Here is a 15,235-nt window from a genome sequence, read left to right as displayed (position 1 = left end):
CCCCCCAATCCTCCTCTTCCACTTTCGTGGATTCTCTCTGTCCTGAGGAGCGAAGTACATTGTCGTCGCCCGTGGCCAAGAGCCTATTGTTTCAAAAGAGAGAGAGTTTTTGCGAGGATATACGGGGAAGGGGTTCAAAAGGGTTGAGAACCCACGGAGCTCCAGGGGGGATGAACTGGCACGCGATCTAGCGTGTTACACATCGAGAAACCAGCGGTAAATCCCCTCCCGCCGCCCCCCTGCAACCAGCCCTAGCGAGCAACCTCAGAGTCCAGAGCACTTCGACAACACCCCCATATGCTCAACACGCCACGCCTGTTTAACCACCCGCCTACGCGAGCTACCCTGCCTACTTGCCCACCTATCACCCACCTACCCCCCTTTGGCCTTATATACTCCGTACCCCCCCGTTACACGTTAGACCGCACCCTACAATATTTCTTATTATAATATGAAACGCCGACGTAGAAGCGTGTCCTGAGGCTTAAACGCGTCAGCCCTGACCGAATGAGAAATAGCGGGGAATGTTGAAAAGGGTTGGCGGAGAGTCGGGGAGCTAATAAAAAAAAAAAAAAAAAAAAAAAAAAAAAAAAAGAGTATGACCGGCACGTTAAAGGGAGGCATATCGGCTCAAGGATTTTTCCCTGCACTGACGTATTTTTCCACCCGCCAAACACAACCAAGCTCTACCCCCCGCTCGTCAACCCTAAGAGAAACGGATAACGGGGGCAAGGGTAAACAAAAATACTTTCTCGGTCGGCAGGTTGAGAACCCCTGTGTCGCGATCTCGTGCACTTGTTCACGACTTCAGGACTTTGCTTTGTGTTTCCACGCTTCAAGTGACAAGGGGGTTGGGGGGGTAGGCCCGGGGAGGGCCGTAAGGGTAGCAACAGCAGGAGGAGCATCGAGTCCGAGGCGACGAGGATGACGACGTTGCCCTCTCCGGAGGGGGGTTGGTAGGTGCGAGAGAGAGGTTAGCACCTATCCTGAAGGGCAAAGTAAAGTCGAGTGTGCCAAGGGATGGGGGACCAATTTAGGGGTCGCCTTCACTAAGGGATGGTTTTCTAGACTAGATTCGACTCTGCGGGCGATTCGTTTTAATTAGAACCTACCTGGAGGCTAGTGAGCTAGACCGAGCCACCCCAGACCCGAACCCAAACACAGCCAGGAGTCACTAGACGTCATCTACCCCAGGCGGGCCAACCCTCGAATGAATAATATCACTACCATTAATAATTCCGCTGGCACGTCTTCCGACAGAGACGTCCCAAAGACGTCCCCCCCATAATCCACGGCATAGCCGTTCGAGCTTGAGCGAGCCGAAAGAAAAGGATATATAAGGAAGAATAAAAAATAGTCCGAAAAAATTTGCGACTTTCCTATACCGACCGCGAGTGCGAGAGAGAGGGAGCTAGGGTGGGTTAAGCGGGCGAGACAAGGACAGAGATATTACCCATCGAAAAAAATCGCACCACTTTAATAATGAAGTACCTCGTAAAAAAGAAAAATTTCAAAATCAACCTTCAACCCTTATCCCGTATACACTTGGCAGCTGATAAGCCTCTGACATCGCTAACACAATTATCTCGTTTTATCTATCGCGGATGATCTTTCGTCAACGTAACCACTTAGTCATCCAACGTCGAGTCGTTAACATTCCGGACCCCGACATTTTACTTTCCGTCATGGACGACTCGCGAATATCCACGCTTTTTCGTATATTCAGTACTCAAGCCTACGGGGGGGGTCTGAAGCAGTAAATTTTGTCAAAAATTTTTGTTCGCTACTCAAAAAATCGGAACCACGGACACCTGACATCGAAATTTCGTGAATACCGTGTATCGTATTCCGCGTGTAACGTTTTAGGCCGTGAAGTTGGCCGAAGGGACGAGCAGAATGACGAATACGAATCCCCACGCGGCTACCTTACGTAAGTTAAGTATCCACCAGAAATATCGTCAGATGAGTGACAAGCTCTCAGGGACATCGGCGACAAACATTCCCCCACGGCAACACAATGGAAGAAGTTCCAATACAGTGTAACCGAGAAGCTCATGCCGAAAGTCCGCAGTACGACAAAAAGTTTTTCTTCGAACGGAATGAAAAAAAAAAGGAAAAAAAAAAAAAAAAGAGCCAACAAGCATGGCAACGCTGTCCAACCAAGACCAGAAAAGACTCCATTCGTCCGGTTCTGTGAAGAGCCGGGTCTGAGAGAGGATCCTGGGCCAAGGGATTCCCTGGGTATCGGAGTGACTTTACACGTAGGGATTTCACGAGATAGCGAAGCGTGACAGGACGCTTGGAAACGCGGCCTAAGAACGACCGATACAGATTTTCATCGTCGGAGGAGTCATTGCACTTTATGCTGAATGGACAAGGAGTCAACAACCCGTTACAGGGACTGGTGCGTCTACTGCCTTGCGGCTCTCTTTATATTTTCTCTCTCTCTCTCTCCTGGACTTTGACTAGGATCTATTTTCTCTGTCATTTTTTTTTCACTCCCCTCGTTCCTTACCCCCACCCAACCCGAACCTCCCCCAATCCTTCAGCTACTCTCTCGCCGAGGATCCACGGAGTCGGAAAGAGGTGGGAGGCAAGATCAGAATGCGGATAGGGTACGCAAAGGAGGGAAGAAGAAAAGTGAAGGGGGAGGGAGGGGGGTTGGGAATGACTTCATGCAACGACGAGCATGACGGAGCACTGCCGTAATAAAGTTCGTAATATTTTTTTTTTTCATATACAATTCACGCGTGACTATGACAGGTACACGAGTGAAATAGTACATTTAGGAAGGGCTCCGAAGGTAAGGCAGATTTTTATGGTAAAACAGTTTTCCCCCCGGACAAATCCTTTACTCGCGAAGCGACGATAGAAAAAAGAACAAGGCGCGTACACAGGGGGTAGTTAGTGCGAACGAACCACGTAGGTGGTTAAGGCCGGATGTGTCCCGACTGTATTATCAATTATTATCCAGGGACGAAGTGGAGCAGGGGTGTCGATGGTTCTTACAAAGTACTCGCGTGCTCTTGACACGTGCGTAGGCAGCGTGCCTGGCACCCCCGTTGCTCTACGTGAGCATTAATACACGTGCGTTGAACAAACCCCAGTCACTAATTATAATAACCCGAGGGAATTTTAGCATTGCGACAGAAGACCACGAGGTGGAGACCCTCCCTTTCCTTGATACCAGGACGCTGGGCGCACCTGTACGCGTGACTGTAACGGCACGTGTGGGAGCAGTCCTTGCCAGGGATACAATATATATGCACGTGAGTCCTGACAATAAATACAAAGACGTTAAATGGGTTAGCAAGGACGATCACGTTTCTGGTACGTCGAGTGAAGAGCAAAAAGGAATGACGTAGCAGCAGCCCGAAGAGGTCTGCCATAGTCTAGGAGGAGGAGCAGAATCTCTGTATTGAGATCCATCCTGGTCTATCTTGGTCGTGATGACGATCCCAGGGATGAAGAAAAGGAGACGTGTGAGGTAGGTCATGGTGAGGCGACTGAGACACTGAGGACCAGTTTACAGGACCCAGGGTAAACAGTTCTTAACCACGATGCGGGATATAAATTTCTCTAAAATGAGAAAAAAAGAATTATTAGAGCAAGAAACGACCTGGATTTTTTTCTACCCTTTTTTTTTTTTATAATTCAGGATCAACACATATACGTATATATCCTGCAGTGGCTGCTTTAGCTCACGTATATATATCCTTTCTAACTAACCTTTCTCCAAGCATTGGAAACGGCCTAAAGGCTGGTTCACTTCGGCATGTGAGTTATCGCTAAAGTCGTCGGTGACGTTGTCCGGTACTCTTCAACGGGTAGCCCCGGTTGCGCCAAACTGCATAATGGCCGGTAGCCGTGACACATTCACGTGCCAGTTTTGTTAACGCAGGTATGTAACGTATCGCGTAGCGAGAGAGAGAGAGAGAGAGAGAGAGAGAGAGAGAGAGAGAGAGAGAGAGAGAGACCGTCGGTCAGGGCAGAACGTGAATGCCGGGCAAAGTTAAATAGGCGTGTATATACGTCCCGGGTGTTCCGTAGTTCAGTCTACATGAGTAAACCCGGTATCTACATAGAAAGTCTGAGTACATAAGGGCTATATATATATGTATGTACACAGATGCATCTGAGAGAGGGGGGGGGGTAGACGGGTGGAAACGGCGGTGAGGAGAGGAAACGTTCGTTCTATTTTCCGAATAGGATTCAAAGTAGGTGGCCGAGCTGTCACACAATGATTTATATATCTGCTGTTAAGGAGGAGACCTCAGATTTTCCCGAGTCCACGTTTCGCAGGTACAGGCTGTACCTCGAAGATACTCGATGAAAGAAATGGTAACAAGGGATGGTACCATCCCGTCGAATAGCCAGGGTTACCAGTGGACAAGGTCAGGCCTGTCAAAGATCCGCTCAGTGTCTCATGGACCTCGGCAACGAAGCTGGGTATATGATGGGTGAAGTGTCCAAGAGAGGACGGAAGAGTCTTGAAGTGGTGATACCCTGGGTTGGTGGATGGACCCTGTAGAGGGTTGGATGATGAGAAGCGAGGACGACGACGGGGACGGTTGCTCTCGGTGGTTGGTCGGCTCATTAGTGCCGCGTGCGCACTTTAAAAATAACTACGCTCTGCCAAATTAACACTCTGAGAATAAGAAGAAGATGAAGTGGCGGGTGGTGAGGAAGGAGTAGGTGGTGGAGACGAGGTGGTAGTAAAAAAAAAAAAAAAAAAAAAAAAAATATAAGAAAAACATTCATACGCTCGCTTTAAATATTCCCACCGGTGCCGCTCTCGGGAACTCGTTAAGGACACGTGCTTTGGATTTGCAGAGCGGCAACGAACTGTACCCAAAGGCTAACTTTTTACCAGGCTGGTTAAAGCTTGAGTTAGGTACCTGGCTGGACCTAGAAAAGGTGGGTTAGAGTTAAAAGATCAAATAGGTGTGAACTGACCTGGACGTCAAAGTGGGTCGTCGTGTCCTGGGGCTGAGGTGGTCCCTGCTGCTGTTGCTGTTGTTGAGACGGTGGCGGACCCTGAGGTGGCGGCGGACCTTGAGCGCCGAACAACTGGGCCGCGTGCGAATGGGGATGCTGAAGATGATGGGTCGGCGGCGCCTGATGATGCTGAAGATGATGCGGCGGCGCCGATGCGAACGCCGAGATGAAATGATGCTCCTCGCTACCAACCACGTCCACTCCTTGCTTCAGAAGGACGACACCACCTCCGGCGCTGACCGCCAGGGTGGCTGCCGCGTTCTTCTGGAACTCCTCCTCGCCCGGAGACGGCTGTCGGCTTCCTGGAGTGCGACTGCAAGTCAATTCAAACAATTCATCAGACAGTGTCAAGACCATGGTCCAGGGAGCCAGCATCATCAGGGTGTTCAAAGTGGAGTAAACTAGGACAAGGAAAGACCAACGAATTCTCAAAGACCACTACCACCTCAGACTCCGGTTAGGTTGGAAGCACAATTTTGACTCTTGTTTATATTAATAACGCGTATCGTCGAACGATCGTAGGAAAATAATTCACGAGAATCCGCAAAGTCAAGTCGAAGAAATCGCGTGACTCACGTCGAGATAGACAGCTAAGAAAACTGTAGAAGCAAGAAGCACGAGGGAGCCGTCTGGTTAATTGAGTCAGTGGGTTAGAGGAATCTACCGAGCCAGCCAAATCGTCTGAACACACTCGGTGTTTGTCCTGATGACATAATCCAAAATTCCATATATTTGTACGAAGGCACGAGGACGATAATAAGAGAAAAGTGAATAAATTACAAAATTCCTCAAAGATTCGATAATTCGCTATAACGCGTTAACACGCAATTATTCGTATACTAAAGTGCTCAGCGAAATACTAATAACAGCAATTCTTTGGAATTATTCAAAAAAAAAAGGCACAACAGCGCCGTGCCACGGTATTAAAATTTTTTTCTTCTCCTCAACGGTCCACCAACCAAATCCTGTTATAACTCCCGTGTACGGCGTTCGCGAGCAGCGCGCTAGAAATTCCATCTCTATATAAAGAAAGTGACGTGTTTCTCTTTGGAAGTCGGCCTGCCGATCGCCACCCGCCATTCGTAAATGTCAGGGACCGCCGATACAGCTTCTTAACGTCTATAACGTAATAACCATTGGAAGTCGTAGTTCACTTGAGCCCGTGGAAGACCTCGAGAGCGACAGTCGTAGAAGATCGTGCCCGGAGCCAGCGATGAGGATCTGAGAGAAAGTCGTAGAGAAATAATAAATGCAATTGCTAAAGAGTCATTTGGATAAGTGTGAACTGGGGAAAGGACTTTTGTGGATGGCAAATAAATAATATGCAAACAGAGATTAGGTACGCGGGCCTGAAGTCTGTGTCACAGTATAGAAATACAGTGAACGGCGAGAAGAATGTATTGCGCAAGAATAATGGTGGAGGTCCTTTCGATTTTTTTTTTTTTGATTCCCCCTCCCGACGAACGTGTGGCATTGGAGCAGAGTCAAAGAAAAGAAAACGTTTCGATCGACTGACGGGTTAAAAGTCATGGATGGTCGGTACGTCAGTGAAAAGGTCACGAAAGTAATTTTGAGACTTTGAAACGTGACTTTAGCGATGCGAATATTGACGAGAGCACAGAGAAAATTCGTCGGACCTTCGATTGCGGGTTGGTAACTTTAACTTGGGCGTATTTAATATTGCGATAATATGGGAAAAGTCTGGAGTGCCGGTTTACGTGTTTTCATGGGTTGTTATGAAAATTTATATATAATTTGTCGATAAAGCCTTGCAGACTATACAGCTGGATTTTTTACTCGGCAATGGTTTTACATAAGAATTGAGAGGAGTGTATATTGTAGTATCGTTTTATGTATCGAGTGGCAGTCAATAGCCTGAATAGTATTTACTTAAGAAAACGATGAACTTGTCGCGCAAGTTTTTCATCCGGCTTGTATTTATTGCTGGTAACGGTGCATTTTGTGTAACATTGATGACGAAGCCTATAGGCCTAGGAGACACGATATCGTGGAGGACGTTAGTAATGGATACGAGTAAAAGAGAATGAATAGTGAAAGATCTGTAGTACAGCCTTGGATACATTCTCAATGGAGTTTCGTTGCAGTAGTTACCGACGGAGCTGGATTAGATATCATAGAGAAATTTGACAAGGAATACTTTTGTGGCAAGAAAAGTTTCCGTATACAAAAGAAAAAACGTATAACAATAAAAAGAAATGCTCTGCCAGACGATTTCCATTACGACAAAGGAATACGCAAAACAGTAAATATTGAAGGAACGTGCGTCGGTAAGGTAGAGAGCAGACTTGGACAAAAGGCCGCTAGATGGCGGATAAAGACGAGCGGAAACCAAGTGGTATCCTAGTCAAAGAAGGAAAGTAGTCACATTTTCCTACGAATACCCATCGTGGAATAAGTTTGTCCTTGAGCAGTAATATCGTCATAGACTCTAATGGTTTATCCTGTGCATCAACCAGTTGTGCAATGACAATGATACAACAGTGCAACATTGGCAGACGGTAAAGAAGTTTCTGGTGGTAGGTAAGTCAGGATGGTAAAAGGACAAGAACAGATCGATTTTCAATCGAAGAACGCAGCAGGGTTGTGACGCTGGCTTAAGGATTACAGAACGTGAAGGAAGTTTAATCTCATTGAGATGAGAACACCGTAAAGGACAGCAGAAGGAGGATCCTTCGGGAAGCTGGTGGGGGAGGATTACTCACTTGAATCCTTTGTCGTCGTCAAGACCGTTTTGGGAGGCCAATCCGTTACCCTGAGGACCGTTATCGTCCTTGGAACCGTCGAATGGACTCGCGGAACCCTTTTCCTTCTCCTTTTTATCAGCATCCGAGTTCTGTCGACACACGAGATCAAAATAGCATACATACACATCGCCTCATCTTCTTAGCTAATAACAATAATCCCGAAGGGATTCCTTACCAATCTCAGCGAGACAATTCGAGGCTCCAGGTCCTTTGGGGTGGTAGGACTCGACCCAAGAACGTATTCCACCATTTTAACACCAAGACCGCCAGTCTCGCTAAAAAAAAAAAAACAGAAATAACGTTGATGAGCGTGGTTTCTTATCGATTAAATTTTATACATCCAAAAGTAAATAATCGATTGTTTTAAGCGTCTCCTTTGGTAGGGTAGTTCCTGGATGTGAAATTCTAATTTTTTTATTTTCGCGTTAAACTCTCAAGAAACTTGTATACAGTCCCAAGCATATATTTGTATATTCATACCATATTCTTGCATTATCAGTAGCAAAGCTCGCGGCACAATGCTCTGACTAACACAATGTCCTTATCACTAATTATGCAATTCTCTCTCTATATATATATATACGTCCATTAGTCATCATTAATGATTTCGCCATTGATATCTGAATACAAAATCTCATCACGCACATGTTTAACTCCAGATCAAGTGAATCAATCAAGCTCCCCTTTGATTAGACACCACGACGTGAAACCGTACCCATAGTCCGTTCACGAATTCAATGTATCCCTTTGAGAGGTCGAAAACTATGAAATTTTCAAGGAGCCACATATATGACTTGGCATAAAATATATGCCAGACAGTACGCAGGTACATCATTTTTAGCTCAAATATATTTCTCTCCTCCAGCACACATTGTGATCTTATGTAAAACCACGTGGCAACCTCCTAACGATTTCATTGTTTTCAACCTGTCAAAAAAAGAAAGAAAAAAAGGATATTTAACTCACAGACTGACTATACCTCCATGATAACGATTCCTAAGTAGTAACAGTAATTTGAATATACAAACCTGCTTCTGGGGCTGAGAACTGCACCCTCTGAGGTCTGATGATGGTACCCAGTACCAACCCCAATACGTCTTCCAGTACCCATCGAGATCGGTTGTGAAACAGCATGATCTGCAATTATAGAGGAAAAAAAAATCGGTCAATACAAGAAGATCCATATGAAAAAACGAAAGTGTCACAAAGTACAGAAAAAGCCAATACAAATAGTAAAAATTTCAAGTGTAGCTTCCACTATCGATACTACCCACGAATAAATAAAATACAGATAAGAGGGTACGAGACATCAACCATCCCCAGCATCTTGGGTAAGGCCCCCAAGTCCAGGTCTCTTCAGCCTAAGAGCAAGATCAGCTATTTGTAGGTAGCATTCGAGGGGGGGTAGGTTTTAGGGGTTACACCAGGAGCCCCTGGGGTTGATGAGTAGGTACGAGCCTGGGCCGTTCGGACGTTGCCCCCACCGCTACCGATGCCGGGCGTCTGTCGCCATAGCAACAGCCGCGTTGCACCCATCGCCACGTCGCACACATGAAAACGCGACCAGCCACGATCTGCCCGAAGCGTGGCCCGTTTAACGTGCGACGAGGAGGGTGAATCAGGTCCAGGGTCTTACCCCAACGTTAACGACAGACAACGTAACGACGTATTTCAATAGCAAAATCAACCCAACTCCTCTTCCAGCTCCTCGGCAACCTCCAAAATTTTCCTCCCGATTCCCGAAAACTTCCAATTCCTCGGGCGTTCCGGAGTATACGGATTCCTAAATTTTTTATAACAATTTCCAAAAAGAAAAAGAAAATAAATAATTCCAATACCTGAGGTACTCCAGGTAGAATCGCGCCACATCTGGTGGTCTCCCAGGTGTAGTATCCCACCGCCTTTTACACCCCCTTCGTCCTTCGAGCCGCCCTCGTCGACGCCCCATAGCTTTTTTGCCGAGGGTGCGATCTGAAACAGAAAAACGTTAAATCGTATAAGCTTCGGACACTTAGCACGGACACGAACCACGTTAAGAAATAAATGCATTACATCGTAATACCCCCGTATACCATGTATACGTGGGTAAATATAAAAGACTGTGACTCAGTGCTACGTAAATTCTCGAGATGAACCAGGTCGAAGATTGTCACCCCCCCACCCCCCTCCCGCTGGTCCCTCCAGCATAAGCACAATGAAAACCTAGTGCAACCTCACAAAACTCAATCCCAGAAACAATGTCCATTGTGTGACAAACGGTTGAACCGCAGTCACCGGTATTAGCAGGAATACCAAAACAGCGACATTTATCCCCACCCAGGATTAATACCAAAACAACAGTAAATATCTCTTTCTAGCTTTACTACCAATGCACCGTACCACCATAATCTTCCGTACCAACCGAACGAAAATGCCTCCTAGGGGGATGGCCATTACGTGTGCCTGGACCAGAGTATTAAGCGCCGGAGATCGGCCTTTCGACTTGGCAAAATAAAAAAAAAATTCCCCAGATCCTTCGCGAACGCTGTATTTTCTAAATTGTAAGGTAAAATTATAGATATCTTTCCTCCCCCCTCGCCGCCTCATTTCACACTAAATTTCATCCTTCTAGAAGCTATATGACGCAATACCGCAGAACATTCGGATCCTGACCTCAGTCGTAAGGCAGAGGCAGGTCAGTGACGTAACGAGCCAGACTCCTTTTTTTTTTTCGCATAACCAGAAAAACTAATGACATACCCGCGCACTCTTGTTATTTCACGAGGTGGTCAGAGTGGCAATTACAGGCGAAATATCCCCTAGAGCCATAACCGAACGTATGCGGTTCAACTGATTTAACGTCGAAGTCACCAGATCCGAGAGCAAAGTTGCCTACGGTAGTAAGTGGAGAGCTGGAGCGACGTAGGATGTAAACAGGCGTAGGACACGTCTTGCTGTGTATGGATGCAGTTATGCAGTCGATTGCATAACGTTGCAGCGGTGCGGTCTAAAGCCACGGAAAGAAGGCAAGCCGGCGATTTTCTTCATGGAAACTGAGCCTCGACGTATACAATTTTTTCGGGATGGGGAACTGCCTCGTGGAAATCTGGTGAAAAGACGATTTCCTTGGTTTCCGAAAATTTTCAAAAAAAGACAGGTACAGATGAAGAGGGCGGAAGAGTAAAAGTAGAAGCAACGGGGTGGTAGAAGAAATTTTTCTTGAATCCGAGTAAAAATTCTGGACGCGAAGAGAAACGGAAGCAGGGAAAAAAGATGGCCGCTACGAATCGAATCCCGAAAGCAGCAGTAAAATTTTACCTCTGACTGCTACGAATACCATAAAGACACGTCCATAGGGATTTTAATTACTTTATTCTTTATATTTCGTATTTCGCGCGGAGTTTTCTTCACTGGTATTTTTTTTTATTGTACGTGTAAAGAGAACGAAAAAAAAATTCCCTATAGAAATTTCAAAACGAACGTCAATACCGAGATAACGAATTGTAATCGATAGGAGCCCCCTCTCGAACCCCCCACCCGTCCGCCCCTGATCACGATGGATCCTGGCTACGGTGAAACTGTCAATGATGCATCTCGGTCAGAAATGAATAAAATTGAATGTTCGATCACCACCAGAAGATTCGTCTCTTGCTGCTTATGTTGGTATCTATGGGTAGCGCGTGGCGCCACAATAAAGAAATCCAAAACTGGTTCCCCCCCTCTTCGAACTGCCAACCCCATTAAGACAACCGGTTAGAAATCGTATGAGAGAAAAGGTGTCTCCGAGAAAAGTGACTGTGAACGATCTCATAGCGGTCAAGATTATCACGGACAGTGATTAAAAATACGAAAAAAAAAATTACTTAAAAAAAAATGATCCGCCCCTGAGCACGGCACTGCAGTCCCACTGCATAATGATGAAATTAGCAGGCACGACTAGAAATGCCATTAACGAAAAGTCCAGAAGATCGCAAATTTTCTGATCCAAGCGATAGATTAGTTACGGTGTAATAAAAAAAAAAATCACTAGAAATACCATAAAACTGGATAATCAAAAAAAAAAAAAAAAAAAAAATTCCCCGAAAAATTAAAAATGGTCCACAGGTAGTAATTTGATTTAAAAAATATAACAACATGCGTCAAGACACGAGAACCGAAAGTATCGTTCGCGTAAGACTCGGAGTGAACGAGGTTTTACTTGAAGTTAATAAAAAAAAAAAAGTAAAGTAAATACCAGAAATACATGCTCGGGCCAGCTGGGTACGCCGGTGATGCCCATGTCAATGGAGGTTAGGTTATCCGTGGAAGAAGGTAAGGTAATCTTGAGGTAAGGTAAGGTAAGGAAGGGCGGCTCGGTCAGTCGGGGGTTGGTGCCGGGCGTATCGACCGCGTCGCGACGGAGACGGCGTCGCGGCTGGTCGTCGGCGTCGGTGCGATGGGAACGACGTCGCGCTCGCTAAGGTCTCTGCGTATCTTCTCGCGGGATACACCCTGTCGGTGACAGTGGTAGGTAGGTAGGAGGATCGAGGGGGGTTGATATAAAGAGAAGGTCCCGAGACAGATGTATGAGGTAGTCAAAGGGAGAGAAACAAGTACGGAAACATTAAAAAAAAAAAAAAAAAAGAAGAAGGTACCATTACAGTACCATAAAGGGGAATAGTACAAAAGTTAAAAAAAGAATCTTTTACTGTACAGTAAAAAATATTGAAAAAAAAAAAAAGAAGAAGACCATACAACATGCACAGTACAAGTAGACGCGTAGCAATGAACTGCAGTACGGAGAGAAAGTACCGGGCGCAAGTACTCAACTAGCAGTTTGCATACAGATCATTCAGGTATAACGTTATGGACGTATCCTCGTCGAAGGAGAAAAGTTAGCAGCAAGAGGTTATGCGGGAATAGATACTGGCAAGAGGGTATAGCCTTTGGGCATAGCCTGAAAACACGGGTACTGTATATACGTGTATACGGAGGACAGTGTAAGGTGACGTATAGTTGCGTAGAGACGTGGGAGTTCTAGCTGGTGGTGGAAGCCGCTGCTGCTACTGCTGCTGCTGCCACGGGGCCACCGACCCTCCCCAGGTCCCACTCGGGTCACGGCCACTGTCCTCCGGAGTAACCGGAGCGGCCCGCGCGAGAGACAAGCAAGAGAGCCTGGAGGTCCTTTGCTGCGAGCGTGTAGCTTAATGTTTTTACGCACAGGGAGAGCTGCGTATTGGACGACGCTGTTTTATCCGTCGAGCATTAAAGGGGGAAAAAAGTATTCGAGTACTCTGTTTTACCGACGTGACAGGACGCCCGAGACTCTCTGTGAGAATGAGAAAGGCAGAACTACTGAATGAGTATGACGGAGGAGAGAGAGAGAAAAACAGAGAGAATCAATCAGAACGCTCTACCAACCCCACTTTTTCCACCACTTTGTAGGATCGCGAAAAATATATCTTCGGATAAACCAGGAACACTGCCGGAGAAGGTACGCGGACGCGAAGAATATTTTTAGAGAATGCACCTTGACACTTTTTCCATTCAAACAAAAATTTGTAGCATTTTTTTTTTACGGTGAAGAGACACTTCCTCGTGAAGTCCCAAGTCTCTTGGTTATGTCCAAAATTTACACTGCACGATTACACCGTACGGTTAGGTTAGCATCTCTGTCATCACCATGGCTCCTCTCTCTCTATTCACGGTTCCTTATCCGTCTCTTCCGACACCTCCACCGTCGCTGTAAACGATTCCCGCGTATAAAAAAAAAAACAATACCGAGAGCGCATTGCCGACAGCGCCAAGAGTCTCCGGTACTCTTCCGAATGTTACCTCGAACTTGTTTATCACCATGGCAACCGTCATGAAATACTCAAAGGCTCTAGCTGTCATTCCAGCTATAAGACCAGCTAACCTAACTTAGAATTTTCCGAATACGAATACGTCGCAATATATAACGAAAAAGCAGTCTAGGCCCGCCATAGAGGATTCAGGGTATTTACCGTGTACAACGCGTTCAAGTACGATATTTACCGAAAGACAAACTAACCAAACCGTACAAGCCGCATACGGGTAATCGATAATCTCCAGACGCAGAACATCATCTCGAGTTATACAGCAGACTAAATGCACGGGGATGAAATAAATTAATATAAAAAATTCAAAATCGACACGTTAACAATCGTCAGAGCAAAACGACCATTCAATGGCGGTTTGTCGATCGGACGAATCCTGTCGCGTACCAACTCCACGATGGAGTATTCGCAAAAAAATAACAATAACAAACTTTAAACCATAAAAATTCAATGTTTACGCCGACGAAACGTCAAAGGCAGCAAAAACAAAGCTGGTAACGTGCCAGAATGACGGGTGCGAGTTAAAAAGACGTGCGTCCGACCGTTTGAAAAGAGATTCGGTGCGACCGCAGCGCCACATTTCAATTTATCGGAACTAAAGTCGCAAACAAAGCCACGTGGGATCGACGATCGGTATGGCGTGATGTCTCGAATAGATTTTTTAAAATGAACTACGGTGTAACAATGCAGTATAAAAATGGGTGAAAACGCGAAAAAAGTTGACAGAGGATCGTAACAATGCGTAGACAAAATTAAACAAAGAAGTAACTGGTCGAAGTGTATACATTAAAATTCATAACAGTGACCAACGTAATCCCAAGCACCCAGAAAACGTATCTCAACGAAATGATCTAGGGAAAAAGAAAAGTTCCCAAATGTCCAGAGACATCATGAGTGCTAATGTCAATTATGAGACGGAGTCAAAGGTCAATGCCTAAAAAGGAAAAAGTCACGGACAATTACTATGGACAAACGACAGAAAAATAAAATGACGATAACGTTGCACGAAGATCCACGTGTCAGTTAAGTCGATCCCTCGATCTACCGTATACAGATGATCAATGTCAAAGCAGGACAATTTTTTGATTTTCTTTTAAATCTTGAACCAGATGACCCCCCCGTCTACACGACGCGCTCAATATCTCTGACGATTGCCTAACTACGTTATGATGGGTAAAGTGCGTAATACCGAGGAGCCAACGGAGAGATTCGAAAAATTATCATAAGCTTTGGCAAAGACGAAGAAAAAAAAATATCCCTAGATTATTACCGACTTTTCATGTAGCGACGGTGCACGCGGGGTAAACAGCAGTTGTTTGCTTAGGCAATGTTTATCGCCAGGACAACAATGATCCGGGTACGATATGTCACGGTCAGGGGTTCTCAATATATACTTGTAAAAGTGTAACGCGACACGAGGGAAGAGAAATGATTGATAAAAAAAAAAAGAAGCTCCAGATGAAACTGTTAACAGAATCAGCCTAAAAAAGGCCTCAGAAGGTACACAACGAAGAACAAAGTTAAAAAGTGAAATATTGTCAGAGATAAAAATTTTGAAAAATCATTTCCAATTTACATCAAAGCATAATGAATAGAACCAAATCATAATAAAAATTCAAGATTAAAAGTACCTAACTGCCAGTCTCCCCCCCCCCC

The 15,235-nt window shown here is 45.5% G+C and overlaps 1 protein-coding gene across 5 annotated transcripts in view; it reads right to left on the bottom strand.

Moving 5' to 3' along the window:
- The window catches only part of LOC107272364 (maternal protein pumilio), a 46,147-nt gene that overhangs the window by 19,927 nt on the left and 10,985 nt on the right, over positions 1-15,235 (bottom strand). For 4 of the 5 annotated variants that reach the window (XM_025089636.1, XM_025089637.1, XM_025089638.1 and 1 more), the window contains 5 exons: positions 9,602-9,734; positions 8,792-8,900; positions 7,939-8,038; positions 7,722-7,852; positions 4,957-5,311 (listed from right to left, as the gene is read on the bottom strand). In XM_025089636.1, coding sequence (XP_024945404.1) covers positions 4,957-5,311; positions 7,722-7,852; positions 7,939-8,038; positions 8,792-8,900; positions 9,602-9,734 — 828 coding nt within the window. Of the gene's footprint in view, positions 1-4,956; positions 5,312-7,721; positions 7,853-7,938; positions 8,039-8,791; positions 8,901-9,601; positions 9,735-11,976; positions 12,074-15,235 lie in introns of those variants that run through there. The other variant, XM_025089640.1, reaches the window with a different exon arrangement.

The sequence above is a fragment of the Cephus cinctus genome, unplaced genomic scaffold (assembly GCF_000341935.2).
Source record: "Cephus cinctus unplaced genomic scaffold, Ccin1 Ccin1_scaffold1163, whole genome shotgun sequence".
Classification (NCBI taxonomy): Eukaryota; Metazoa; Arthropoda; class Insecta; order Hymenoptera; family Cephidae; genus Cephus; species Cephus cinctus.
This window is presented reverse-complemented; position numbering and strand designations above follow the sequence as displayed.